The sequence below is a fragment of the Rattus norvegicus genome, chromosome X (assembly GCF_036323735.1).
Source record: "Rattus norvegicus strain BN/NHsdMcwi chromosome X, GRCr8, whole genome shotgun sequence".
Taxonomy (NCBI): domain Eukaryota; kingdom Metazoa; phylum Chordata; class Mammalia; order Rodentia; family Muridae; genus Rattus; species Rattus norvegicus.
In genome coordinates this window covers 139,632,869-139,658,564 of record NC_086039.1, presented here as the reverse complement: position 1 = coordinate 139,658,564, position 25,696 = coordinate 139,632,869, and the positions used below count along the sequence as shown (strand labels likewise).

At 43.4% G+C, this 25,696-nt stretch overlaps 2 protein-coding genes across 18 annotated transcripts in view; one reads left to right on the top strand and one right to left on the bottom strand.

Annotated features, from left to right (window-relative positions):
* Map7d3 (MAP7 domain containing 3) overlaps nucleotides 1-1,978 on the top strand; it is a 66,653-nt gene extending 64,675 nt beyond the window's left edge. For all 7 annotated transcript variants that reach the window (XM_063280108.1, XM_063280106.1, XM_039099852.2 and 4 more), the window contains 2 exons: nucleotides 511-890; nucleotides 1,753-1,978. In XM_063280108.1, the coding sequence (XP_063136178.1) occupies nucleotides 511-890; nucleotides 1,753-1,760 (388 nt within the window). In that variant the 3' untranslated portion in view covers nucleotides 1,761-1,978. The remainder of the gene's footprint in view (nucleotides 1-510; nucleotides 891-1,752) is intronic.
* A 4,296-nt stretch (nucleotides 1,979-6,274) lies between these two features.
* The window catches only part of Fhl1 (four and a half LIM domains 1), a 59,497-nt gene continuing 40,075 nt past the window's right edge, over nucleotides 6,275-25,696 (bottom strand). For 4 of the 11 annotated variants that reach the window (XM_006257672.5, XM_006257676.5, XM_006257674.5 and 1 more), the window contains 6 exons: nucleotides 11,455-11,636; nucleotides 10,294-10,468; nucleotides 9,566-9,735; nucleotides 8,962-9,148; nucleotides 8,178-8,377; nucleotides 6,277-7,774 (listed from right to left, as the gene is read on the bottom strand). In XM_006257672.5, the coding sequence (XP_006257734.1) occupies nucleotides 7,691-7,774; nucleotides 8,178-8,377; nucleotides 8,962-9,148; nucleotides 9,566-9,735; nucleotides 10,294-10,468; nucleotides 11,455-11,610 (972 nt within the window). In that variant the 5' untranslated portion in view covers nucleotides 11,611-11,636 and the 3' untranslated portion in view covers nucleotides 6,277-7,690. Of the gene's footprint in view, nucleotides 7,775-8,177; nucleotides 8,378-8,961; nucleotides 9,149-9,565; nucleotides 9,736-10,293; nucleotides 10,469-11,454; nucleotides 11,637-13,055; nucleotides 13,186-19,964; nucleotides 20,191-25,696 lie in introns of those variants that run through there. The other 7 variants (XM_006257671.5, XM_006257675.5, NM_001033926.2 and 4 more) reach the window with 7 other exon arrangements.

Genomic DNA, 25,696 nt, shown 5'->3' with positions numbered 1-25,696 from the left:
AATCCAAGCATCCACACAAAAAGCCAGGTGTGACCACGTGCCCCAACCTGTAGCCCTACTTATGGGATTGGGGAAATAGAGATAGGAGGGTCCCTAAGGCTTTCCAGCTACCAATTTAGCTTCAGGTTCAGTGAGAAGAGAGAGCCTGTTTGAAAGGAATGAGGTAGAAAGTGATAGAGCAGAGCATCAAGTATCCCCTTTGGCATCTTTAGCATATGCGTGTGATAGCGCACGCACATACAACACACACACACACACACACACACACACACACACACACACACACACACGGTTCCTGGGTTCGGATGTGCCCTGGTGTCTCCAGGATATCTAGGATATAATTTGAATGACACTGTGCTCTGTAATCTACATGGTTCCTTCTGGCCCTTCTCATTCTAATATGTGGAAAGGTGATTTATTATATCCAAGGCACCCCTTAGAATTTAAATGATACATCTCCTTTCATGGTTTTGGAATAACCAGGATTCTAACTACAATATTTCATTCCAGGATATCAACTAAAAGACCACCTACCCGCCCAATAAGAAGCAGAAAAATAAAGGAAGGTGGCACCACCATCCGTCCTACTCAAAGTGTCACTACCAGTCACCAGTGGTTTTGTGATAAGCTTATAGACCTTAGTCACACCACTGAATCACCTGTCGTAAAGACCACTCCTGGTAACAACAAACAAAGTTCAACTGATCCTAAGATATCTCACCAAGGTCCTCAGGCACCTGCGGACCACAAGAAAAGAGTCAAAGCTGTCTCTGCCCCTTTAACCGAGGTTTTCTCCCACCTCCACATAGCTGGAAGAGCAACTAATCTTGAACATCCCTTTGCTTCCAGCTATTCCAGACTGGCATTTGGAGGAGAGGTAGAAGACAGTGGTGAGTTCGTAGGAATGATCTTCACTAAGTTAGATTTGAGAGAATCTATGACTTTATACTGCATCTCCTGCCACATATAAAATAAGTCCTTTTCAGGATCTGGCTTTCTCTGAGCTCTTGCTCCTGACTCCCAGATAAGTACAGTGGAGAGCAGGGAGAAATCTTTACACTTTATCTTTCATCCTGCACTTCCAAACCAAAGGGCTATTGTGTTTCTCTTTAAGAGTTTGTCAGCCAGGTGGTGGTGGTACACATCTTTAATCCCAGCACTCAGGAGGCAGAGGCAGGTGGATCCCTGAATTCAAGTCCAGCCTTGTCTACAGATAAAGTTCTAGGACAGCCAGGGCTATGGGGAGAAACCCTGCCTCAATAAAAAAAAAAAAGTTGTCAGGATTAGGATAGTGATCATCAGGCAAGCTTTAGGGCCGGAGTTTGATCTCCAGCAGTCATGTCAAAAGCCAGGTGTATTCTAGGCACTGGGGAAGCAGAGACAGGAGGATCTAGGGTTTGCCAATGTAAGCTGAGTCAGTCTGGGATTCAGTGAGGACTTTATTTTTTTTAAAAAAAAGAGCCAATAGTAAGTAGAAGGCATTGGACAGCTAACTCTGGCCTCCAAATTCATCAAGACAGCATGCATATCCACCTAACCCCTCCCCAACAAAACCCTTCCTCTTGTCAAAAGCAGTGTGGGCTCTTTGGGCATTGGTGAGGTGGGCATTTAGAAAAGAACACCAGGGTGTCAGAATGTGCTAAGGGCTTGGCCCAATAGTCAGTCACTCCGAGGGGACACCGAGGGTGAGTTCCCATGACAATATAAGCACCTAATCTACTCTTTTTTCTTATACTTTTCTTCCCTGGTTAGATGTGTAAATCCTGTGGGGCCTTGAAGATTGATCGTCTTCAGTCTATTAAAACTCCCAAGGCCAAGACTCAAAATTGTCTCCTTTATACTTGAACCTAGCAAAAGAAATACCTGTCCAAGAAAAAAAGGAAAACAACAAACAAAAACCCATCTGACGGTCACCGTGAGAAAATGTTAATATCACTAGAGTTTTAATTAAAAAAAAAGTTTCTGTTTTCCTTGAAAACATCTCTGTTGTCTCTTTCTTAGGTGTTCTATCCAGGAGTGTGTGCTTCAAGGGGATTCTTCAATGAGTGTCTCTATGACAGGATCTATTTGAAATCCTAAAATAGTTTATTTCATGGGGACACTACTTCAACAACTAGAAACATTGATCATGTAGAGTACATAAGAGATTCCTGAGGAGTATGGAGTGTTCACAAGACTTGTGTCAGACAATTCCTAATACACACCAAAGGTTATGGGACACCACACTGCCTGTGCACATGTGCCTCTTACAATTCCGCTCTGATCCCTGTCCAGTGCTGATGCTTCCAAAAGCCAGGATCTGAAAAATAGAAGCTTAGAACCATCAATGTCTTTCATGCTTTCATCAGTGTTTTGTGTTGAAGCACATAACAGGGCTTAGCCACAGCGTGTATTATAATGTCACATACATATAGCAGTACTTGGCTCTTGTCTCATGGAGTCTGATTAACTCCCTTAAAGATTGTATACTTCTATCTTCATCCTGAGGCCTGTCCTTCAGTATATACCCCTATCTAGGCGCTTGTGACACATGAAGAGAAAAGCCGAGCTATTCTTCAGTTCCAATGCAGGTGCACAGATGTATACCTATGCACGTTCACACATGTGTACACACACACATGCATGCATGCGCACACGCAATGTGACTCCATAAACCTAGGACAAATATTCCTTGTCCTGACACCAATGACCTTCAGTGTTGAATCACAAATGGTTTAAAGCAGGGCAATGTTGCTTTGGCCATTAAGAATTTGCAAAAGAAGACAATTACATTTTCCGATCCTTGGTCCTTGCTTATGTATTATTGCAGGATGCATTGAGTTTAAAGGATATTTTTAGATACTGGTCCTTACATGTAGACAGCAAAAGGTGATTGTCCTGAAAGACAATCTTCTGATATTTCTCTACATGTGCTGAATCACTTTAAGTAAGTGCCGTATGACATTAATGTCTCAGATAACACAAGCTTTGTTTTCATTACGATAATAGAAATGCAGTGATGGTTATATGAAGGGGATACCAAGTGTCAAGCAAGACATGAATACGGGGTCCTGGCAAGTGCAACAAACAATAAAATCTTCATTCTCTGTTCATCTAGATGGTGGTTATGCAGACTTCCAGGTTTAGAACAGGAAATCCGTGTGTCTTCAAACCCTGTTCTTCTTTGTTGTTTTAGTTTACTTTTGTTTTTCTGATAGGGTTTTACTGTATAGCCCTGGCTGTCCTGGAACTTGATCTGTAGACCAGGCTGGCCTTGAACTCAGAGATTCCCCCAGCCTCTGCCTCCCAAGTGTTGGGGTTAAAGGTGTGTGCCACCATTTACTGCCGAGCAGAAAGTTTGGTATTTATTTCCTGATTGACCTATTATAGCTAAGACCCATTTTAAAGTAGGTTTTGATAATGTTTTGTTTTTACTATGGTGAAATTCATGTAATCTCCCCTCCCTCACTCCTTCCCTCATTCCCTTTTCATTATTTGTTAAGTCTGGATCTTGCTGTGTTGCCAAGTCTGGTTGGAAACTTAAAATTTCAAGCTGCCTTCTGACTCATGTGGCTCCCATGTAGTGACAGGTATAAGCCGCTTCACCATTAGAAATGACCATTTTTACCCACATATGTACTTTTTGAGGCTGTGCGATCCCCTTTTAACCCTTCGATTTGTATCTTCCTTTGATAAGGAAAACATTACAGAGTGTGTGTGTGTGTGTGTGTGTGTGTAAATGTATGAAAGGCTTACATCAGTCTTGTGTCATCTTTCAGGAGCCACTTTGGCTTTTGAGACAAGGTCTCTCCCTGAGGCCTACTTACTAGGTTGGTCTGCCTGTTTCTACCTCCCTGGCACTGTGGTTACAAGCATGAGGCCCCCACACCTCAAGGTTTTAGGTGGGTGCTGGGAATCAAACTCAGGTCATAACGCTTAAGAGACAAGCACTTTACCAACTGAGCTACCTCTCCAACATGAAACTTTTTAAAAACTGCTTTATAAGTCTATGCTGACTGTTGGTATGTTCTTACGTTACACATTTCTTCATGGGCTAAGTGAACCATGTCACTGGCCCAAGGTTTGAATCTTAAAATGTGGTTTGTCCAGGCACTGTAGCACTGTGCCTGTAATCCTAGCACTCTGGGAGACGCTAGCATGATTATTGGAAGTTCCACTGACTGCACAAATCAATTCAATCTGTTACTCATGCTTTACCACAGTAAGTTTTGCTTTTTCTACAGTTGGCCCCTTTATCCCTAATCTTTGTGAACTGGTGCTTATAAGGCTGTGGCAGCCATGGTTCACTGTGGCCTGTAGAGTAGGTGGAGACACCAAAGCAGTTTGTCTGGTGCTGACGACAGAAGTCTCGCTAACACTGTTTGCATAGTCCCCGGATACCAGTTACCCACTAAATTCTCCTGTGACTGTGCCATATGCACACAATTTTGAAATGAGCCATTCTTTCTTTAATGAGTACACTGTGGCTGTCTTCAGACACACCAGAAGAGGGCATCAGATCCCATTACAGATGGTTGTGAGCCACCATGTGGTTGCTGGGATTTGAACTCAGGACCTCCGGAAGAGCAGTCAGTGCTCTTAACCACTGAGCCATCTCTTCATTTTTAAAAAGAAGAAACAAGCTTGGTGAATTGTCTCCTGCCCAGGATGTGAACCCAGGCAATCCTGCATCGGTCCTCACCCTGATAGATGCAAGTTATGTTCTTGTCTTGATGAATGCTTCTCTGCTTATGGTGTAGTTACTAGCTATGTAACCCCCATTTCTCCTGAACTCAGTCATGCCATAAATAGGTGTCTTCTATAGTGGATATCCTGATGACTTTCCTTACTGGGATGTCCATTTCTGTGACAGTGCACTGTCATAATTGACATATTAATAATACACTCAATATGACTGCTCTCCTATGAGCTGTGTAACAAGCTCATAGCAAGCTTAATCTCTCTGAACTTGTATTTTTGCTATCTGGAAAATGGGCCTAGCATTTGTTGTGAGATTAGACCCAGTGTGTAGGAAGTGTTTGATCTTACACTGTTGTAAGTTCAGTGTTAGGGGTAAGCAACTGCAGAGACAAATGCCTGGTGGGTCTGTTTCTTGGGTATGGAAGGATGTTTTGTTGCAGACGTGGACCAAGTGGTAGAGGTGGTTTTGGGTATTTTAGGCAGTGTAGCTTAAAAAAAAAAAACATTTTATGTCTGAGTACACACCAGAAGAGGGCATCAAATCTCATTACAGATGGTTGTGAGCCACCGTGTAGTTGCAGGGAATTGAACTCAGGACCTCTGGAAAAACATCCAGTGCTCTCAACAAGTGTAGCTTTTCTTTAGCTGGTGTGGCGCAGAGGCATGGCCTCAGAAACCTGTATCCTAGGTGCTTTTCACTGGTTTAAAGCTGTTTCCACAGTTAATTTCTCTAAAAAGAGACATACCCAGAGGGGATGGTCCACATTCTTAACTGTCAATCTCTAGCACAACAGAAAAAAAAAGGCTTGAAGTGGATTCTGACAAGTTTCAACCCTCTTCTCAGATGGCAGATGCTTCAGCAGAACAAGAGACCACTCTGACCCCATTGATTCTCAAGATTGTGACATTCACCAAAAAGATCATTTTTAAAATTTTTGCCAGGGCAGGGCTTGTGGAAGCCTAACACGTTGCCACCCCTACACTCCACCTTTAGCTGCAATGTAGCTTATCAAAGTGCCCGAGGCTTCTGGAACCTCCTATAGGAGGAAGCGCTGGGCACAGAAAGTGAGCACAATGGGCACACATTGCTCTTGGCCTCCTGAGCTCTCTTAACCCCTGGGGCAGAGAAAGGGTGGGTGGGTGGGTAAGAATGTGAGCTCCAGGAGTTCCAACTGCATGGGTTGCACAGTATCCCAGGCCAGCCTGCTCTTCCCTATCTCTCAACAGAAGACGTGGGCTCAAAGCACAAGCTGGGTAAAGGTAGGAAGGACAGTGGGTGAGGATACAACAGCACAGGGTCCTGGGCTCTGGAGAGCCAACCAGAAAGGAAAGAGGGAGGTCTCATTTGGGATTCCCTTCCTGCCTGTCCTGCCCAAACAAGAAGTGTCAATTCTTGCCTTTCGTGGGATGTGGAAATCCAGGAAGCACCATGAGGTGGTTTTTGTTTTGAAAACTGGACCAGAGTGGCCCTACAGGTTTGTGCATCGCAATGAACTCTTTCCTTGAAGTCAGGAGCAAGGTCCCCCAAGTCTCTGGGGTAACAGTATATTACATTCTCGTGTTTCCTTTGGGCAGAATAAAAAGGCAGGAGGCGTGTTCTTTCTATGCTGCTTTATTTTTGTAAGGATACATTGAAACATTCGATGGAAACAGCTAATGACAAATATGGAAATGAGGTGTGGGCATCTAGAAGCACTCCTACAGTAATATATGAGTGTATTTTCATTACATCTTTACTTTGATATTGGCTCGTTATACATGTGGTATAATGGAGAGTACGATCAGGGAGGCAATCCTGCATTTCAGAGGAGGAGGAAACCCAGCCCTGCCTGTAAAGGGTGAGGGCTACCCTGACAGCCCCAGAGATCTAACTCAACTCTGCAGGGAAAGTTCTCTAGGAATCACAAGGAAAGGGACTCTGCACTCTTCCTGAACGCAGACAAAGAGCAGACAATGGTTATGCTACAAGGACTTCACCTTGTCACTACTTTGAAACGTATTCTTGTTGATGACAGCCCTGTGCCTGCTCAGCTGCCACTCTAGAGCTTTTGTCACTTCTACAGGATCAATCGCAAAACTGCAGGAACGTTTGAGGAGGCTCATATATTGTCATGCAAGTTTCCAACTCCATAAACTATTTTACTACTCATTAAAACAAAATTTTTAAAAAAAATGAAAAAGGACAGGAGAGTTAGTCTTGTTAAGCTTCCAGAAGTAGTCACCGTGGCGAGTTTGTTCTGAAACAGGCTTGTTTGCTCAGATCTGCTTAGGTGCTCCAAATCACCTGTGTTCCATGGTTTAAAGTAGGAACGCTCAGAGAACACGCCACATAGGGGAGTCAAACATTAGTAGGGGGGGAAAGTCACTTGAGAATTACAGCAAAGTTCAAAATGTTAGTTCTCTGGAAATCTGTGTTAGTCGTGTGAAAGCACAAAAGAACAGAAGGGAGGTCAGAGTTTTGATAAGGAAGTTAAACCATGCATTCTGGCAAGTTCTTAAAAAGGCGAGGAGGGAGTTGGAGCAGCCGCTGCAACTCCTGCACAGCAGTCACGTGACCGCACAGTGCGTCCCGACTGAGCCCCAAAGGCATCTCAGTGGGAACTTTGTCGCCTATGCTTTTTGCTTGCATCATGAAGTGGCTACATGGTTAGCACTTTTCTGCTCTATGGGAAACATGCAGAAGAGTCAGTCTACGTTTTTGTTTTGCCATTGCAGCAACAGAGAAATTATTTTTGCTGCGAGGTTGCTCTTTTCTAAATTCTAATATGATCACTGTGTGTCCTCGGTTGATTAATACTGTAAAATGAGAGCAAAGACAGAAAGAGCAATTTGAAAGAGGTGAAAGCCCACTCTTGCCCTATGGATGGTGCAGAGAGAGTGAGCAAAGGACACAAAGTATGCTTCAAATGCCATTTTACAGGACAGGAGCCCCTGTCAAGTTACAGCTTTTTGGCACAGTCAGGACAATACACCTGCTCATTATGAAAGACAAAGCGCTTGTTGGCCAGATTCACGGAGCATTTTTTGCAGTGGAAGCAGTAGTCGTGCCAGGATTGTCCTTCATAGGCCACCACACTGGAGCCTTTACCAAACCCTGTGGAAAAACACAAGAAAACAGAGAGAGCTGAATGAAGACTGATGAGGAAGCCAGGAGTCAGAGATAAAATGACAACTTGCCCGTTCATAGAGCCGACAGGCACACAGTCAGTGTCTGCCTGGCTCTCTGCTCCCCTCTACTCGACCGCGCATTGTCCCCCGCGCCGCCACTGTCCCCCGCGCCGCCGCAACCCTTCTATGGCTGTCAAGGACCTGAAAAGATGCCAGAGCTCAGCTAATGGCTTCCTTGATTTAAAGAACCCCTGTTCCCATACCACCACCACTATAGCTCTGTGACGAACACCGACCTCCCAGCATAACAAGTCTTTTTAAGTCAGGGCCATGACATCAAAGTGGCCACCAGGAGGCAACCTTGGGCTGTTTGTAGGGTGTACACTTACCGGGCCTCGAGGAGCTGCTAAGCTTCGATTTTTTCTATAAAGAACCACCACCCACGAGGGACAAGTCCTCTCTCCACCCGGATGCCTGCCCCGGAGGTTGGCGCTGGGAAACAGGGTGAGAGGCAAGCGTTTCCCGTGGCACACTGGGGACTTCCTAGCTTTAGAGACTGGGTGGCTCACTCTTGACACAGTCCTTTTCCCTGAGGATGGCAAAAGTCTTCTCAAATGTACATTTCAAGGCTCCCCCGGGAGATGGGAAAATTGGGAAAGGGCCCAGGGCACGTGGATCGCGGCCGCGAGATGAGGAATGAAGTGATTAGCTTTGCTTCTGATCACAAGAAGGTTAAAATTAAATAACAATGACCCTGCTAGCAGACCCTACTGAACTAGCCTTCTACTCTGGGGTGGTATAAAGCCCGGTGAAAGCTTTCCATCCTCCCTAACCCTCCCCTTTCCCTCTCTTTACCCCTGGCCTCCCACTAGCTCCTCCCACCTGTTTCCTCTTGCCCTGTACCCTTCAGGCCGGGGCACTGCCTTGCTTTCAGGCTTGCCTAGCATGGTTAGTTGGTCAACAGTAGTCAGGAAGGGCTGTGCATTCCTTGCAAGGATTAACCTGGCCTGGGAGACAATCCAAAGTATTTGGAGGGGCCTTTAGGGCCACAATGGTAGGGGTAGAAGAATGTTGTCTAAGGGCCTTTTGTGGATGGAACCGACGCCAGGAAAATGAGATGGTTACCATGCCAAAACCTAGCGTGGCAGACTTAGCAAGGACTCTTTAGCCTACCAGTGATGGGGTTCTTGCATCCAGCACACTTCTTGGCCACAAAGTTCTTGTAGCAATCCACGCAGTAATACTGGTCCTCCACAGCGGTGAAACGCTGCCCCGCCAGCTTCTTAGAGCAGGTAACACACACAAAGCACTCGGCATGCCAGGGCTGATCCTGGTAAGTGATTCCTCCAGATGTGATGGCCTAGACCAGGGAGTGTAGCACCGGGATTCAGATTCAACAACCAGGCACTGTGCTGGGTGCTTTGGGATACAGTATCTCATTTCATTACCACTACAGCCATGGGAGGAAGGTGCTATTATTATCCCCAATTTACAGATGAGGAGACCAAGGCCTAGACAAGGTGCGCCTCTTTGGAAGGTAATAAAGTGGAGGAGTCAGGCCTCCAGAGCCAGGGCTGCCGGCTCAGAATAGAGGGGCACAGACAATCAGCTGTGGCACTGCTTTCTAAGCCTTGGCTCCTCGTCTGTAAAATGGGCACAATAATTCCTACGTCACAGGGCTATCATGAAGATGGAATGAGATAATGTGCGTGCAAGTGCTCTGCAAACTGCCAAACTCCAGGGAAACAGCACTTGATGCAAAACTACCACAACATACCTTGTTGCATTTCACGCAATGCTTGGCAAACTTGGTCTCATGGCAAGTCACACAGTAGAAGTCCTCCCCTTTCGGGAAGAAGCTTCCGGTCCCAATGACTTGCTTGCAGTTGCTGCAGGTGAAGCAGTCTTTATGCCAGATGGTGCCCTTGTACTCCACATTCTGGTCTCCTGCAGGGGGAAATGATTGGATAGCCCCACTGACAGGCTCTGCAGGGAGCCGCATCCACTCAGCTCCCCAGCCCACCCCCAGAGGTGAGGGGATGCAGGCCCTGCAGTCAGTGGCCTCCCTCAATCTATCTGAGTGCTACCAGCAGTCATGCCAACCCAGGGTTGTGTCACGGGTGGGGATCCTGGCTGGACCATTTAGGAGGGGTACCTGAATCCCCACTCCCCACCTCCAGCGCTGCAATGACTTAATAGCTCCACTAGGGGTCTGCCTAACCCAAAAATGCCCGAGGAAGCATGCATGGATCACTTACTACACCCAAAAGAGGAAATGCTACATACTTTTCACTTCATTCTCTTGCCACAGACTGTTCTCTCCAGTGTTCGTTAGTCTCCGAGTGTGTGCTTGTGTGTGAGCATATATATGTACGCATATATATACACGTATGTATATGGGTACATATATATGCTAAAATCTCAAAGCAGCTCACAGCAAAGTTAGCCCCAACATGACAAGCAAGCACACAGCATGTCTGCCCTCAGGGTGGGAGGGGCCAGTACCTGCCACAATGGCCTTGAAGCACCCTTTGCACCTGGGGGAGTCCTCCCGAGTGGCGCACTTGTTGCACAGGATCTTGCCATCCTTGGACACAAAGGTCTCACTGGCCAAGGGGTGAAGGCACTTGGCACAGCGGAAGCAGGTGTCGTGCCAGTAGCGATTCTTATAGTGCACCTCCTGGACATCAAGCAGAGCAGGGTGGCCACTGTGAGGGGCACTGGGACCAGTGGCCGCAGCCTTACCATTAGATACGAGGTTCTCCAGGGCCAGGTAACTACTCACGCCAATGTCAGCCCCCTCCATGCGGGGATGCCCTGTGGTGAGTGCTTTTAGGAGTAACAGGAAGAGTAGTACTGTAGTGAAGACGAAAGCCTCCCAGTTCCCAAAGCACATAAGAGTAGTGGGGGGAAAGCCCCCATCACAAATCTGCAATCCAAAAGGCTCCGGAATCTCAAGCGCTTTAAGGGTTAACAGACAGATCTCAGAAGGAGAAAAGGACACATCTGGTCTCACGGGCCAGGGCACAGTCACAGTGTCAAAGCACAACACACAGTTTATTCTGTGTCCCTGGGGAAAGTAAGACCCTCCAGTCTATTCAGCTGCAGTGCATAAATGCCATTCCACAGACAACAAAAGGAGGCCAGAGAGGATGAATTCGAGAGGAAGCATGCAGGAGCTGGGCAATGCTCAAAAGGGGTGGGAGGGAGAAAAGGGAAAGGGGGGAAATGACAGAATTATATTAATTTAAAAAACACTGTATAACATCACCTTCAGGCTATGTACATAGAGTACATATGTACATTTACAAATGTAAATGAATTTTGGGTTTAGACTTGAGTATCATTATCAAGAGCCTTCATTAAATATGGAGAAGTATTATAAAATAAGAAATCCAAAAAAAAAAAAAAAAAGCGCCAAACACTTCTCTTGCTAGCCATTTCAGATAAAGGCTATCAAACCTATACTCGCAGTGCCTTAACAGACCATCGCGTCCAAAGACCATATCATATATATTTTAAGCTAGGGACATGAGAAACACCTGCCTCAAGTAGTCAAGGCTGCTGTGAGGAGAATTCAAAATGGCAGCGCTGCTGGCAAGGCTACAGGAAAACACCTGAAGCCCACCCAGCCTGCCCCGTTGCCCCATCAGCTACAACAGTTACCTTAGCATCAGCGCTTATGGGCTTGCGGCATTCCACGCAGGTGTTGGCGCAGAACTTGTCAAAGCACTTCAGGCAGCAGTGACGGCCATCCTTCTGCACATACTTCTTCCCCTGCAAGGGGTCCCTGCAGTAGTGACAGTCGAACTTCTCAGACATGGTGCCCACCTTATAGCTGGAGGGACCTATAGGGGCAAAGAAGTAGAACAAATGAGTAAGGAGACCACAAAGATGCTCAGCCATACGAGGCCCTGGAGGTCCCAGTGCACTACTGCGCATGTACCTAGGAAAACCGAGTCCTCAGGGTGGAGCTTCCACTTAAGCCTGGCTAATTACCAAGTGTCACAGCAACAGATGCTTCACTATGGCTCCCAGGAAGAAAACGCTTCTGATTCGAACTCTTAAGTGTCACACACAAAGGGCCAGTAACTCCCTGGGGACATGTCAGAAATCACTGTGCTGACTCAGAGGAGAGCAAGTGGGCCAGACCTTATGCTGGCTAAGGTCACCACACAGGAGGATTCTGGGAGATTCACACATTGTTGAAAAGTAACCAAGAATGGAAAGGGGAATGGGAGGGTAAGGTAGAGCAGAAAAAATAAAAGACTATTGGGCAAGGCAGGTGTACTGTGTGCACCACAGCACTGGTCCACAAGATGTCTTACTCGCTTGCACAGACAGTTCAAAAGAATGGGGCAGAGCAGGGCATGGAACCACTGCTCCCACGGCTGCCCACCACACAGCAAGCCAGAAGCCTTCCTGCCAGCTCTGACGCCATATTCTGTCACCTTTTAGGGTGGGGGCAAATATTTTCAGGTGGTCTCACTTCCCTCCTGTCTATACAGTTCTATTAATCCAAACAGAAACTTAACAGCTAAGTCATATTCCCCACCCACCCACCCACCCACCCAGGCACACATGCAGCCCTCATGAACTTGTTTCAAATGTTTTACTCCTTGAAAAGATCCCAGAGAGTTTTGTCCCAGATAGTTTCCTAGTGGCTGAGGTCTGGGCATTCTCGCCTGGCCTGGGCACACTCTGCAATTATGAATGATTTGTCACAGTGAAGTATGGTTTGGGGACACATTAAAGTCAAATCTCTCTCGGGTCCAGACAGTGAGGGCTGGCCTATCCGAGCAAGTATTACTTTTTGGTATAGCCGCTGTTCCCCACAGCAGAAGTTTTAAGTATAATGTGGAAATCCGACTTTTGCAAAGGGCTAATCCAATCATTCCGAGAACGTCGTCCTCCCTCCACTCCCTTCACTGTCCACCAGCACCCCAGCTGTGTTCCTAGGCAACCCTAAGTAACAAGCCTACAGAAGCCCAGAGCCCCGCTAAGGTCCTCTGCTGTCGGTCCCTTTGCCAAGTCATTTTTCTAGAGAATCCTGCCACCAGGAAGGGTTTCTATTAGTCCCACTTTCTTTACACATATGCTAATTTTCTTCTCCCATTAAAAAAGGAATTTGCATAAGTAAATAGACAGTAATTATTTAATTTGTGTTAGAACCACAAGAACTGAGACCATTTGAACTGAAACTATTCATCCTGCGTGTACTTGAGAGAAAGAATGGAGAAAGAAATGAGCAGTTGCCTGCTACTCACCGCAGCTCTTCCACCAACTGAATGGCCCCAAACTCCTGCTCTGGGTTCTATTCCCAGGTTTTTTTTTTTAAAAGCAACCACATGTCCAAGTTGTTTGGATTCTGCTGCCATGGGCAACCAAATAGCAGAGTGAGCTAAGGAAACCACACCCTTTGTCTGGGAACGCGCTTGGGCCGAGGCTGGTGAACTCTCATTTGGACTGTCACTCTCTTATGTCAGGCTCTCTCCACAAGGGAAAGTAGGGCCATGGAACATACACAACGTCCACTGACAGACACATCCACCACCCAGGCCCTCATGTCAGAGAACTGACACAGGAAGTACATGAGTGACATTTCTGTAAAATGACCTTTGCTTGGCACAGTTATATCACTGTCAAGTCAATAGAGAAAATGAGAAACTAGCCCTTGCCCGTGCTTTTCTCTAAGAACCCTATGCAATGTTGTCTTGTGTATCTAGGTAGACACAAACTACACACACACAAGGAAGCCTGCCCGATCTCCTTGAGTCACCCAGTTACTTTGAGGCATCTGTTGCAACTTCTTGTGGCCTACAGGTACAAGTACCTGTCGCCATGACAGCCTGTGGAAAAACCCTTTCCATCTACCTGGTCTCTCCCATTTGTTTGCTCTGCCATGTGGAAATTGTGTAACAATTGGTTGTAGACCTCAACATAGATGGGCTTTCCTGCTAAGAGTTGATTTGAAAACCCAACTGGTTCTTTAGATACCAGGTAGTTGCCAGGTCAGTCTGCTGGTACAGACCTGCACTCCCTGCTCCTCAGGGGAATTAGACAGAAGGATCCCAGGTTCAAGGCCTATCTGCTCTATAGAGGGAATTCAAAGAGCAACTGAATGAAACTGCCACCTCATGATTTTTTTTCTTTTTTTTAAGTTTTAAAAGGCTCAGGATAAAAGGGCACGATCCCTGTCTAACATGCATGAGTCCCTGGTTTTAATCCTTTAATCCTTTAAACCATAAACTAAGTCAAATCAAAGAGTAAGTACAAGGAACTCAAAGGATCAATGGCTCTAAGTGCCAATGGCAAGGGAGCAGATTTTGTACAGCACAGCAATCCTATCGTCCATATTTGAAAAGCAGTCATTCTCCCTTACTGGCTTGTCTATTTCTTGTTTACCCTCACTCTCTCAATGTCTAGAAAGGCACTAATGGATTCTAAATACTTAAGAACTGAACTGATTCCCACCTAAAAGGGGTCCTACCTTTTGGTGTTGCTGAGCCCTTCCTTTATGGTTAAAATAAGTGCTGGCATCACACAAAAGGAAATAAAATGCTAGAAAACACAGCAAATTTCATTTATAGGCACCTAGGAGTTTTGTCTTGGCTTTACTTTTAGACAAAGACTAATGCTGTAGCCAAGACTGGTCGTGATCTTGTAGTAAACCTTATACTTTGACCTCTTAAATGTTGAGATTTTTACAGGCATACTGTGGCACCTCGAGGTTCTCAAGAGAAAGCTAGTTACACCAGGGTTCAGAGTACCAGACAAGATATCTGCCAAGCTTTCCTTCTTTTAAAAGCACATATTTTCAGAGACAATCCCAGGAGCAAGGTTTCAGCCTTTTGACAGTGTGACATGTGCCGATTCACACTTATAGCCGTCCTAGGATGCATGGAGTCTGCAGGCTGAAGGCTGGATATGTCTATAGCAAAGTGTATTAGAAATATTCATCAATGAAAATATACACACCTCCACTTCATTCCTTTAACACAGGCTCCTAAAACACACCAAAGAGACAGTAAATGGGTCAACTCCAAGTTAATGGTACTGGTTTAAAAAAAGTCCTCAAGACTCAATGCTTTAAGTTTTAGCTTTTGGCAGGACGTCTCTTTAGGTTGTCTGTCTGTCTGTCTGTTTGTCTGTTCTTGTTGTTGTTGTTGCTGCTGCGGAGACAGGATTTACAACCTTGGCTGCCTTGGAACTTGCTCTGGAGACCAGGTTGCCTCGAACTTGAGATCCACCTGCGTCTGCCTCCAGAGTGCTGGGATTAAAGGTGTGTGCTATGGCTGCCACCACCCTACTTATATTTTTTCTATTTTAAAAGCAGGAAAAATCAGGATCACCTCAGATTCCTCCCCACAATATACTTAAGGCCAGATTCTGTATGCAGCTGGAGAAGACAGATTTCAAAGGGTCTATTTTAGGACTGATTTTTAACAGTTGACTCAAGTCACTTCTATGTGTGGAAACAACTATTAATCAAGATAAAATAGGCAAGTCTAGGAATGTTGGATTTCTCATCTAATGCAAAAACAATTTGGAAATACTTAAAGTATGTAGTAATGTCAAATACATTAACTTTATTTATTTATTTAGCAAAAGTCTAAGTGAAACTTTGAGCAACCTGAATTATTTAACCTCTCATTTTTTTTCTAACTATATTAGTTAGTATAAAACTATTTCAAGCCCTTATAGCATATGCTTTACTACAAAGCTGGAGTAATATATTCCTACTGGTGAGACAGTCGCTACACCAAAACCTCACATAAAATATGCATAATACTTTAGGGACAAAACCATTCCCAGGAATTAACATCAGGTGCTAAGGACAAACAACAATGCTGGCACAAAGGTCCTTAAGGAGGATACATGTCCTAAGTGGCGGGTGCCAAGGAAGATGGAACCACATTTCAGAATCCGTTGCGGGGAGGTGAAGCTGGCAGTTTACCCCTCGCCTTCATTACAAATCAGCAGACAAGAAAGGAAAAGGGACCGCCTTTGTGGGGCTCTCTCTGCTGAGTCTCACATGCTTCCGCATTTATCTCTTTAGAGATAATTCTATCCCCTTAGCCATTTCTAAGTACATGAAATGTTCAACCTTTTACACCCTACAAACTTCTAGACACATTTGCTTTGACCTACAGTGGTTTTAACTTGGAAAGGTCACCTATCATTAAATGAAAATATTGCTACATGCACTGACAATGCTGCTTCCCTTGTTGCTTCTTCTGGACACTGTGTCCTAGGGTATCCTCTCGGATGAATTTTAATCTCGGAGTGGCCTTCATTTGTACATGGAAGTGATGTTTCTGCCAGTATAATAGCAGCCGAGGGACCTAGTTCAGGACCTTATATATAGAAATTATTCACTGTGCTCTACTGGCAGACAGATGGGAAAAGGTCACCACTGTTGACCTTCTAAAACTTCAGTGTGTGAACAAGCACTCAAAATGGATGCTGATCCAATGATCCGAGCCGCTATTTCTAGGCAATATTGACTTTTCTTTTGGGAGAATTTTTTTCTTTTATGAACCAAATTCTCTTCTACATTTATGGGTAAATGAACCTGATATGGTGCAAAATCCTATGTCCTGATTTTAAAGCTCAACTCCCATTATCCTAAGGTCCTCACATTTAAACAACACCTCTCAGTCATGTAAATTGTCATCTGATTTTTCCAAGATATCTTTGGTATAAATGTGTTTAAGGAAAGCAATTCTGGATGCTTCACTTAAGACAGATAGAAATAGGGCTGGAGAGATGGCTCAGTGGTTAAGAGCACCGACTGCTCTTCCAGAGGTTCTGAGTTCAATTCCCAGCAACCACATGGTGGCTCACAACCATCTGTAATGGGGTTGGGTGTGTCTGAAGACAGCAACAGTGTGCTTATATACATTAAGTAAATAAATAAATCTTAAAAAAGACAGAGAAATATAGCTAAGTGATGAAATGTTACCTCTCCATTCTAAGGTGTCAGCCTGACTTTCTTTCTATGCCTGCTTCAAAAGACACATTATTCTTCATTTAATAAGCATGCTTCCTCTTTCAGGAAAAAAAAATGAAAAACTTGATTTATATCCAACATGCCAGGAGGTGCCTACAGAAACATAAGTATCTTAACCAAAGAATTTAGAGACTAGAGAAGTGCATCTATCAGTTAAATGCTTGTGTGAGCAGGAGGAACTGACTTTGGCTTCCCTGCACCCACATGAAAAGGTAGGTACACTGGTGTGTGCCTGAGGGACTAGGAACAGGACAATCCCTGAAGCTTGTCCTGGCCAGCCATCATAGCTGAACTGATCAGCTCCAGTTTCAGTGACAGACCCTGCCTCCAAAAATAAATAACTAAAAACACCCAACACTGACCACTGGCCTTTCTACAAGCACGCATATGAACGTATGGGGATACAGATGTGTACACACACACACACACACACACACACACACACACACACACTTAAGCAGCCTCACACAGATGTGTACACACACAAGAGAAAAATGACCTAGCTTCACATAGAATCATACACATATCCACCGAACACTTAGAAGCAAAGAACCAATGTGTATCTATTAATTAAAGCAGGGAACCCCACTGTAACACTTCTTAGTGTCTACCTGTTAGAGAAGATTTGTATTGCACAAAATCTTGCTTGGGGTTTCATATACTTTCTAAAGTCTTTCTTATTAATGCTCATTTGTCCCTCAAACCAAGTGGTTCAAATGAATATTTCAGGAGAAAGTGGGTGTTCCGTGGAGGCACCCTTCTTTCTCTGTATGCTTTGCCTGACTGCTCTAACCAAGCAAACAGTGAACACCACCCAGAGGGAAAACAAAAGCCAGCTCATTGCTTAGTGTGGCAAGTCGGTGTCATAGCAATAAATGTTGGCTTCCAGAGAAAAGGACAGAGTGCACTCCTCGGGACATTCAACAAATGGAAGGAAGCCTCGGCTGATGAATAGGACACTTGTGTGACACCTGGAGGTGTTGTCAGACGCTTGGGAATAAACACCTAAATAGTCTCGAGGAGATGGAACTTATGAGTCATAGGTGAAAAGCAGTCTCTCATCAAATTTTGTAGAAAATTCAGCAAAAGTTTATTATTGTTGCTTAAAAATACAACATGAACATAATGATTCAGTGTTATGCGTAACCTCTAGAATGCCACATTTGATTCAAAAAATTAAGAGCTCTTTTGCGTCACTGATGTACAGATACCACCATTTTAGTTCTGTGTGGTCTAAGAAGGGTTGGATATCAATTATTAAATGAAACTGTATCTGTGTTTATTCTTCCATCACACAAACCTGGGACTTACAGACTCTGTCTTGGGTTTTAAGAAAGCACTTCTTCCAATTCCTCTCTTCTTCCCCCAACTCTCAATTTCCAGTTTTAGCATTAAAAGGGGAGGGGCAGTGGGCACTTGGCAGGCAGAGGCAGGTGGATCCCTGAATCCCAGGACAGCCTGGTCCACAAAGTGAGTTCCAGGACAGCCAGGACTACACAGTAAAATGCTGTCTCACAAACAAAAGGCGGTGGGTGCTGGCAGGTGTCTGAAGTAGTTTGTTGACTTGTGAAAAAAACTAGTAACTGCAGGATATAAAAAATAATCTGAATTCTCTCTACACCCTATCCATGGACCTTGACTCAAAAAGCCAAAGAGTAACAGGAATTAAATTGATGGGGTTTTTCTTTTCAGACAAAAATGTCCACTGCTGAAAGTATACAACTTTGTCCTTCAAATGTCCTACTTGTATGGATGGCCATTAAAAATGAGTCCAAAACCAAAGATCTGAGCCTTCCTGTTGCTTTCAAAGCCCAGTCGTCTCCTTCTGTGAGGGCTTCTCTCTCCTCTATGAAAGTAGTTACTCTCTGCTTCTGTGAACCAAAGACCTTCCCACAATGCAGACTGTTAGTCCTTAATTTGTAAAATCATATAATAACAATTTTGGTATTATTTATTATTTTGTAGTTACCACCTAAGAATTTAAGTAATATTTTTTAGGCAGTCCAATTGTAACTAATCTACCAGTTGATGTGGAATCAAGGTCTATTAGGAAAACTAGTCCAGCTAGTGGGTTGGTAGAAAATCACCACTTCAGACATGTGGTACCAATCCATGTTGGTAAAACAATCTCTGAGGGTTATAGAAAAATCATCAAACAGCCTTTAAACACATGATAACAAAGCGGAAAGTATGTATTAATGTGAGGAACTTCAGTGCAGTATATGTGCTTGGAAATACTGAAAAAAGGAATTTCTTCAAAAACTGTTGCCATTGTCAAAAATATCAACAGGCAATCCCAAGTTTCAACCATAAAACTTCCAAACATAAAAATAAAAAAAGTAAAGAGACTACCATCAATAGTCCCTTAACCTGAAAGTTGGGAGACAGGACCAAGTGTTTGGTTTTTGCCCAACGAGCTTCATCAGCTCCAAGCAGGGGAGCTGTTACTTGGGCAGAGGGCAGCAAAGCAACAGCTACATTCTTGGCTTTAGGGAGTGACAGAGGCAGCAGATAATTTCTCAGGACCTGGCTTCCACCCACCAGCCCCTATTTCACAGGCCAAAAGGCTCCCTAATGCCAGGCTCTAAAACTTGAGGAAACCCTCACTCATGGTCCGTAAGGAATAGAAAAGTTTTTCAGCTAAGAATAACAAATACCATGTTTCCCATAACAAAGAGACCTTTAACTGATTCTTTAGAAAAATTAAGAATATTGTTCAAAAAAAGGAAAGATGTCTTAAGTCATTTATGGATACTTTGTTACAGATAAAATCCTCCTTCCATCTCCAGACTCAATTTCCCTTTCCCTAAATACCTAGAGTACTGTAGAGATGAATGACCCAAAATTCCTAAAACCCAGGCCAAACAACAACAAAATCAAAGTTCTTTCCTCATATCATATCTTAGTTTCACACAAGGCATCCTGAAATGTAAAATAAAGTAAAAAACAAATCTAACAAAAAAAATCAATCAAGCATCTAAGCTAATTTGAGGAAGAAGGCTTTCATCTTTAAAACAGAACGAACAGCAGCCAGGATTTACTTACCATTTACACAGCACTAAAATCATTCAATTCAAAATTATCGTTTAGACCAGTGACAGATTCATTGGCCTGAAACAACTATCCTCTGGATCAGAGAAAGAACGGGGAGATTTTTTTTTACCTGAGTGTCTTTGAGAAGCCATGGCTCAGAGGCCAAGTTCAGGAGCGGCACCTACACCCGTCTTCTCTCAAGCCCAGATGATGAGGCTCATTTGTGAACATACATTTAAGGGGAAGCAGCTCACACAAAAATAACCAAGAGCAGATGTCCCACCCTCCCCTGAGATCACAACCTTAATCCCACTAGAAAATTCTTAACCATTTTAGGTGATCCAAGGGAGAAGAATAGGACCCAGTAAAAATACCAAACGCTACATATAAATACCTGCGAGGCTACTCAGCATCCAAATTTGCTTCCGAGCCAGAAAGGCCACATAGAAAGTCATCCCTGGACCGGGATAAAATTGGACTCAGCTCTGACATAGCTTAATGCTGAGCCAACCTTATTAATTTACTTTCTATGCCACAGGAGCTTGCCTTTGGTCCTATAAATAATGCATATTTGTTCCGCTAATGATGAAAGTAACAATAGGAGATGGACTTTTGCTACCAGTGTAATTAAAGGAAGACACCACAATGAGAGGGCTTAAGAGCATTATAGACATTTACTGTCTTCCTGGATATGGACCAGCAAGTAGCAGATCAGTGTGACAGGGAACAATTGTAAGCGCCCTAAGTCCAGCATCAAACAGAACAGTATGGTACGGATCCCACACGCACGCACGCACTCTTTGCTACATCTACCATAGAGACAGTCTACCTGACATTTTTCCTGTTACAGATAATGATAAAAACAAGAATAAAATATCAACCATCATACATATAGTAGTTCCATGAGATAACATTGGCTGGACACTGGTGATTGTGAACAGGTTCTAAGAAAAGCCTCAAAGTCTGTCTAGGAGGACCTTTCCTTTGCCCTGGCTCCCACCTCACTGGCTTCCTTGCTGTCTCCTGTACCTCTCAGCCCAAAGCCTCTCCCAGCTGTTCTTCTCCCCATGTCAAGTCTTCACTCCAAGCCACTCCAAGAATAAAGTCTCCAACCACACAGTTCTAACTGGGCGCTCCCATCCTCGCCCTGCTACTATCCCCAATCCAGTGTTCCTTCAGTTCCACCGCCCTTCTAAAAGCAGACATCAAAGTGACTTCTTGTTTGTGTTTGTGTTTTTCTCATTCTTTCTTCTGCTCCGTGTTAGCGGCTTCATTTAGAATATAACTGAGCTCCCAGGAAGTACTCAAAAGCTATGTGTTCGAGGAATATATTAAGACAAGCCAAATGTGTCAATTAATCCTCCAAAACACAGTCCCATCTAGACTCTAAAAAGTGACTTTGGTTATACACTCCAGGAAAGGGAGCAGACTTTCACTGAGGGACAGGCCCTGGGCTAGATACTTAGCAACCACTATCTTGTCTGATTGGAGTAGGCACATGTGGTGTGGCGAGATGGATAAATGAGTTTCCCAGTTATTTTGGTCTTCAAGCTTTCGAGGAGAAATTTCTCAAAAAGATAGCTGAAATTTCTGCTTACTTACTCTTGCTTATCTGGAAACTGACATAAGAATAAAATTCAGGATATTCAGTTGAAAAAAAAAACAAGCCTAGGAAAATAAAATACATGACATTGTGCTCACTTCCACACCTTCCTCGATTCTTGTTTTTATCATTTAACATTTCCTTGTTCAGGATGATAAACTTATAACAGGCTGACTACTTACAACAATACCACACCCTTAAAATCAATGTACACTGTTCACCTAGGGTAAATGCTCTTACTTTCTTAGATAATTAACCTTACAGATCTTTAGTAAGGCATTCTTTTCAGTAGGCCTGTGTATTTTTAAATGCCTAACAGTGCTGTGGACAATAACCTTTGTATAGCTAATGCTGTCTCAGAGGACATCAGTTCTCGTTTCAAGTTTGACACTGGGGTGGCAGTTCATTTAGGTGTTAGCTCATTTTGAAAAGCAAACACAGATTATGGACATATGGCTTCATGAAGTTGGCAAATACACTTGGGTCTATTTTGCCTCAAATATAAGAGAACATATAATAAAGATAAGAGAACTATTTTGTGATCGCTAGTCAATGACAACAAGCCAGTGTGATCTGAGTCCTCAATCTACTACTGCATTTATTCCACTTGCGACAAACACCAACCATATACCTTGGCTTAACTAAGTAAGAGACTTTATAAGGCATAACTGCCATCTTCTTGGACATTGGCTCTGAATGTTATTATCATCTCTCACAAAATTAGACTTTTCACCAAACTAAAAACATTATGGGATATTTTTGATGATATTGTTGGTTACCTTATGGAACTTGATGGGAAGACCCTCTTGAAGAAGATACTACATATGGAGTCTTAGAACATTGAGAAATCAAGCTAGTATTCATCTTTAAGCTTCCTTCCTACTGGGTAGCTTTCACAGTGCTGGAAGGTACTATATACAGTACCAGAAGAGAAGAGTAATCATTGTCTTACCCAGCTATGAACCATGCAAGTTACAAGAACAACTGGACTGATAAGATCAGCCTGGTGGGGCAAGAGTGGCATGAATGTTATGAGAGTAACCAACCACTTTATGATTATATTTAAGTCCCACCTTACAAGATGAACACCACATCCGGTGCCATTATTAGAGCTAAGAACTGATGGCTGGACAGGTCATAGACTATAAGAGAGGGCATACTACAGTTACTCTGCTATACGGGCATAGTATTACCTGACTTCTAATGAATTACTATTATAGCCACGAATTAGTGCATATCTCAACTCTCATCAGAGTCTTCTTTTTGTAGTAGACGACAATTAACAGAAAAATGCCATAATTGGTCAAAGCATAAAGGCTAATACTGAAGAATGTTCAATCCTAAATAGGACTTCTATTCTACATCCCCTTTCCCAAGGTTTATAGGTGTTTGTGGAAGAGGAAAAAGAAAGAATGTAAGAGCCAGGTGTCATGGGTGACCACAAGGAAATAGTGTTTTCCAGCCACAACAGGGCCTTTGCACATATGAATTCATAGCAATCATGATACTATGTACAAAACCTTCACAGCGCTAGCCAGACAAAATCCCAGTTTAGAGGGTGGATACCAAGTACAACCTCTAGCTGAGTAGCTATTGCCAACTGATAGCTGCTGGGAGAGAAAGAATCCTTTTTCTTTAAGGCTGTGGGCCCTGGAAGGGTGACCAGGCTTCAGTGGAAGGCCACATACCTAAGAGTATAGGAGTCACACAAACTGTACTTGATTGGTTCAAAAAACAGACAACACGGGGCCACGGGAGTTGAATGTGGTAGAATGTTAGAGACAGACGTGAATATGATCAAGATATATTGTATGAAATTTTCAAAGAACTAATTAAATTTGAGGATAAAATGGAAATAAATTAAAACGTTAAAAATATTTTATATGAGTAAAATCATTTCTCAGTAACAACAGATAATGGTTCAAACAGCTTAGTGGCTTCTTAGCAGATACCCAAACAGTCATTAACTTCATTGGCATTTGAGCTAATGTTGTTATACATCAACAGTATGATGTTTAACAATCTCTTTGATAATCATTGTACTGTTTACAAAAATGTACTGTTTACACTACTGTCGGGGAAGTTGGCTGGCAGTCAGTCAACAATTCTCTTTGGCACCTATCCTGTGCTAGCCAGATCAGGATGAATTTTTATTGAGTGCTAGGCACCAAATCTCTTCAGTCCCCTCTAGCATGTGATCCTCTCAAGGTCATTTATATCAGTTTATCTACTCAGTCGTGTCCTCTAACTATTCATGGATACATTCTATCTTCTCAATGGGATCTAGCCATGATTATACTACCCCATACATTCATCTTTCTTATATGAAAACCACTTCTTAAATATTACTACTATGTGCTGCAAAGTGATTTTCTAGACAGGAAAAATAAAGTGTAATCCTTACTGTGAAGTATTATGTGGATAAATATACAAATTATTTTTGTGGAAGGCAGAGCATGATATTACAGGAAAGACATATAATGTTAACACTATTTATCATTGGCAGAAATTATGTCAAGATCAGGACCAGAAAACAATTGATAGAGATCATGGCACCTATGCCATGACTTATTCGTGAATAGTGAAGACTGTACTGGGCAAAGAAGGTGGAAAGGCCATTCAAGAAGAAAATAGAATGTGGGTCAAGTTTTGAGAGGAATACGAAGCCCACTCAAGAAGCAGGATCAAGTGTTGTTGGGAGAAGTCTATTACAAGCAGAGTGGCAAGGAAGTAATGCAACCAAGACTAGAGGCAGGAAAGCCAAAGCACATAGGGCTTAGTTTTCGATTGGTGCACAGGAAGAGTATGACCTTAGCAATATAGGCAGTGATAAGGGTAGCTATCAGAGGAAGAGCCTAAAGGCTGGGAAGCGGCCTTGAAGGGTACTGCATTTGACCAGATATTATAGGACTAAAAGAATGTGAGATGCTGGCAATGGGGACAGAAAGGAAGGACTAGGTAGAGGGGATATTATAGGACAGGAAAATGGGGGTTACTGGTTGCAAAGGAGGGGATACAGACAACAAGCCACCTGCAGTTGAGATTCTAGGTGAGCAGGAAAATACGGAAAGGAGTGGCACTTCATTCAGTCCTCTACAGTAACATTCTTCTGTAACAGCAACAGCAAACACACTTTAATGGGATCTAGACCTTTTAAAGCCAAGAAAGACTGAATGTGAGATAACAATGGACTCTCACCTGTGAGAATTCTCATGCTGCAATTAATCCTAAACTCTATCTCTCGACTGCCACTGTGTGGATCACACTACTGAGTTCAAATGGGTGAAAACAAGAGTCAAACAGCAAATTCAGTGACCCATTTGGTGCACGTATATCTCAGGAGCTCCTCCTCATTCACAGTGACTTCTGGTCAGCCTTTGGTCTCACTCTATTTTCTTTTGACTCAAGACATTTTCCAAATTACTGAAAACTTAAACAATTAACTACCACTAGTCGTGGCCAAAATCAAGAGCCTGATCATAATCCCGAATGGAGTCTTGGTGGTTTCATCATGAACTTTTATATATTATTTTATTCTTGCCTACTACTAATAAATTAATACACTGTATGTTTCCCTCAGTATAATTTTGTCAGACTAAAAGTCCCTCCACCACCATTTCTCCCGAGTGAGTCTAAACACAAGATTAACGCATCTCGTCATGTACTATGATATGATGTGATTCAGTGTTGACCTGTCCAGAGTATTTTTCACCCTGTGTACTCCTGCCAGAAATAAGTCCAGAGCAGCCTCAGCCATCTCGAGTTCCTGGCACTCTCTAAGGCTGGAAGAGCCCTATTGCCAACTGACATGTCCAATTTTGCAATGTCACTTCTTAAATGTCACAATTCCCAGCATACCCATGAAAGAGCAAAATGAAGGAACACTCTGGGACCACACGAGTGCCATATCATAACACAAGAGGCAAATGAAAGCCCAAAAGTCTGCTTGCTCCCAAGGTCTCAGAATCTCAGAGAAAAAACAAGACTGGCTATGGAGAGGGAAATACCCACTACAAATGGCAGAAGACACACAAAACAAAGACTACAAATAGCAAGGCGAATTGAAAATGCCACATAAGTGTAGGGAAGATAATTCACATTGCAATTCACCATGGCCCAGGGTTTCTTTATAATACTCACATGGGGTTACGAAGGAAGTACGTGCCATGCTCCCTTTCCTTTGATTTTAAAAAATGTCATTCCATGATTAGCAATAATTTTAAAGTCTCTTGTCCCTCAAGTCTATCCTTTCCCAAATT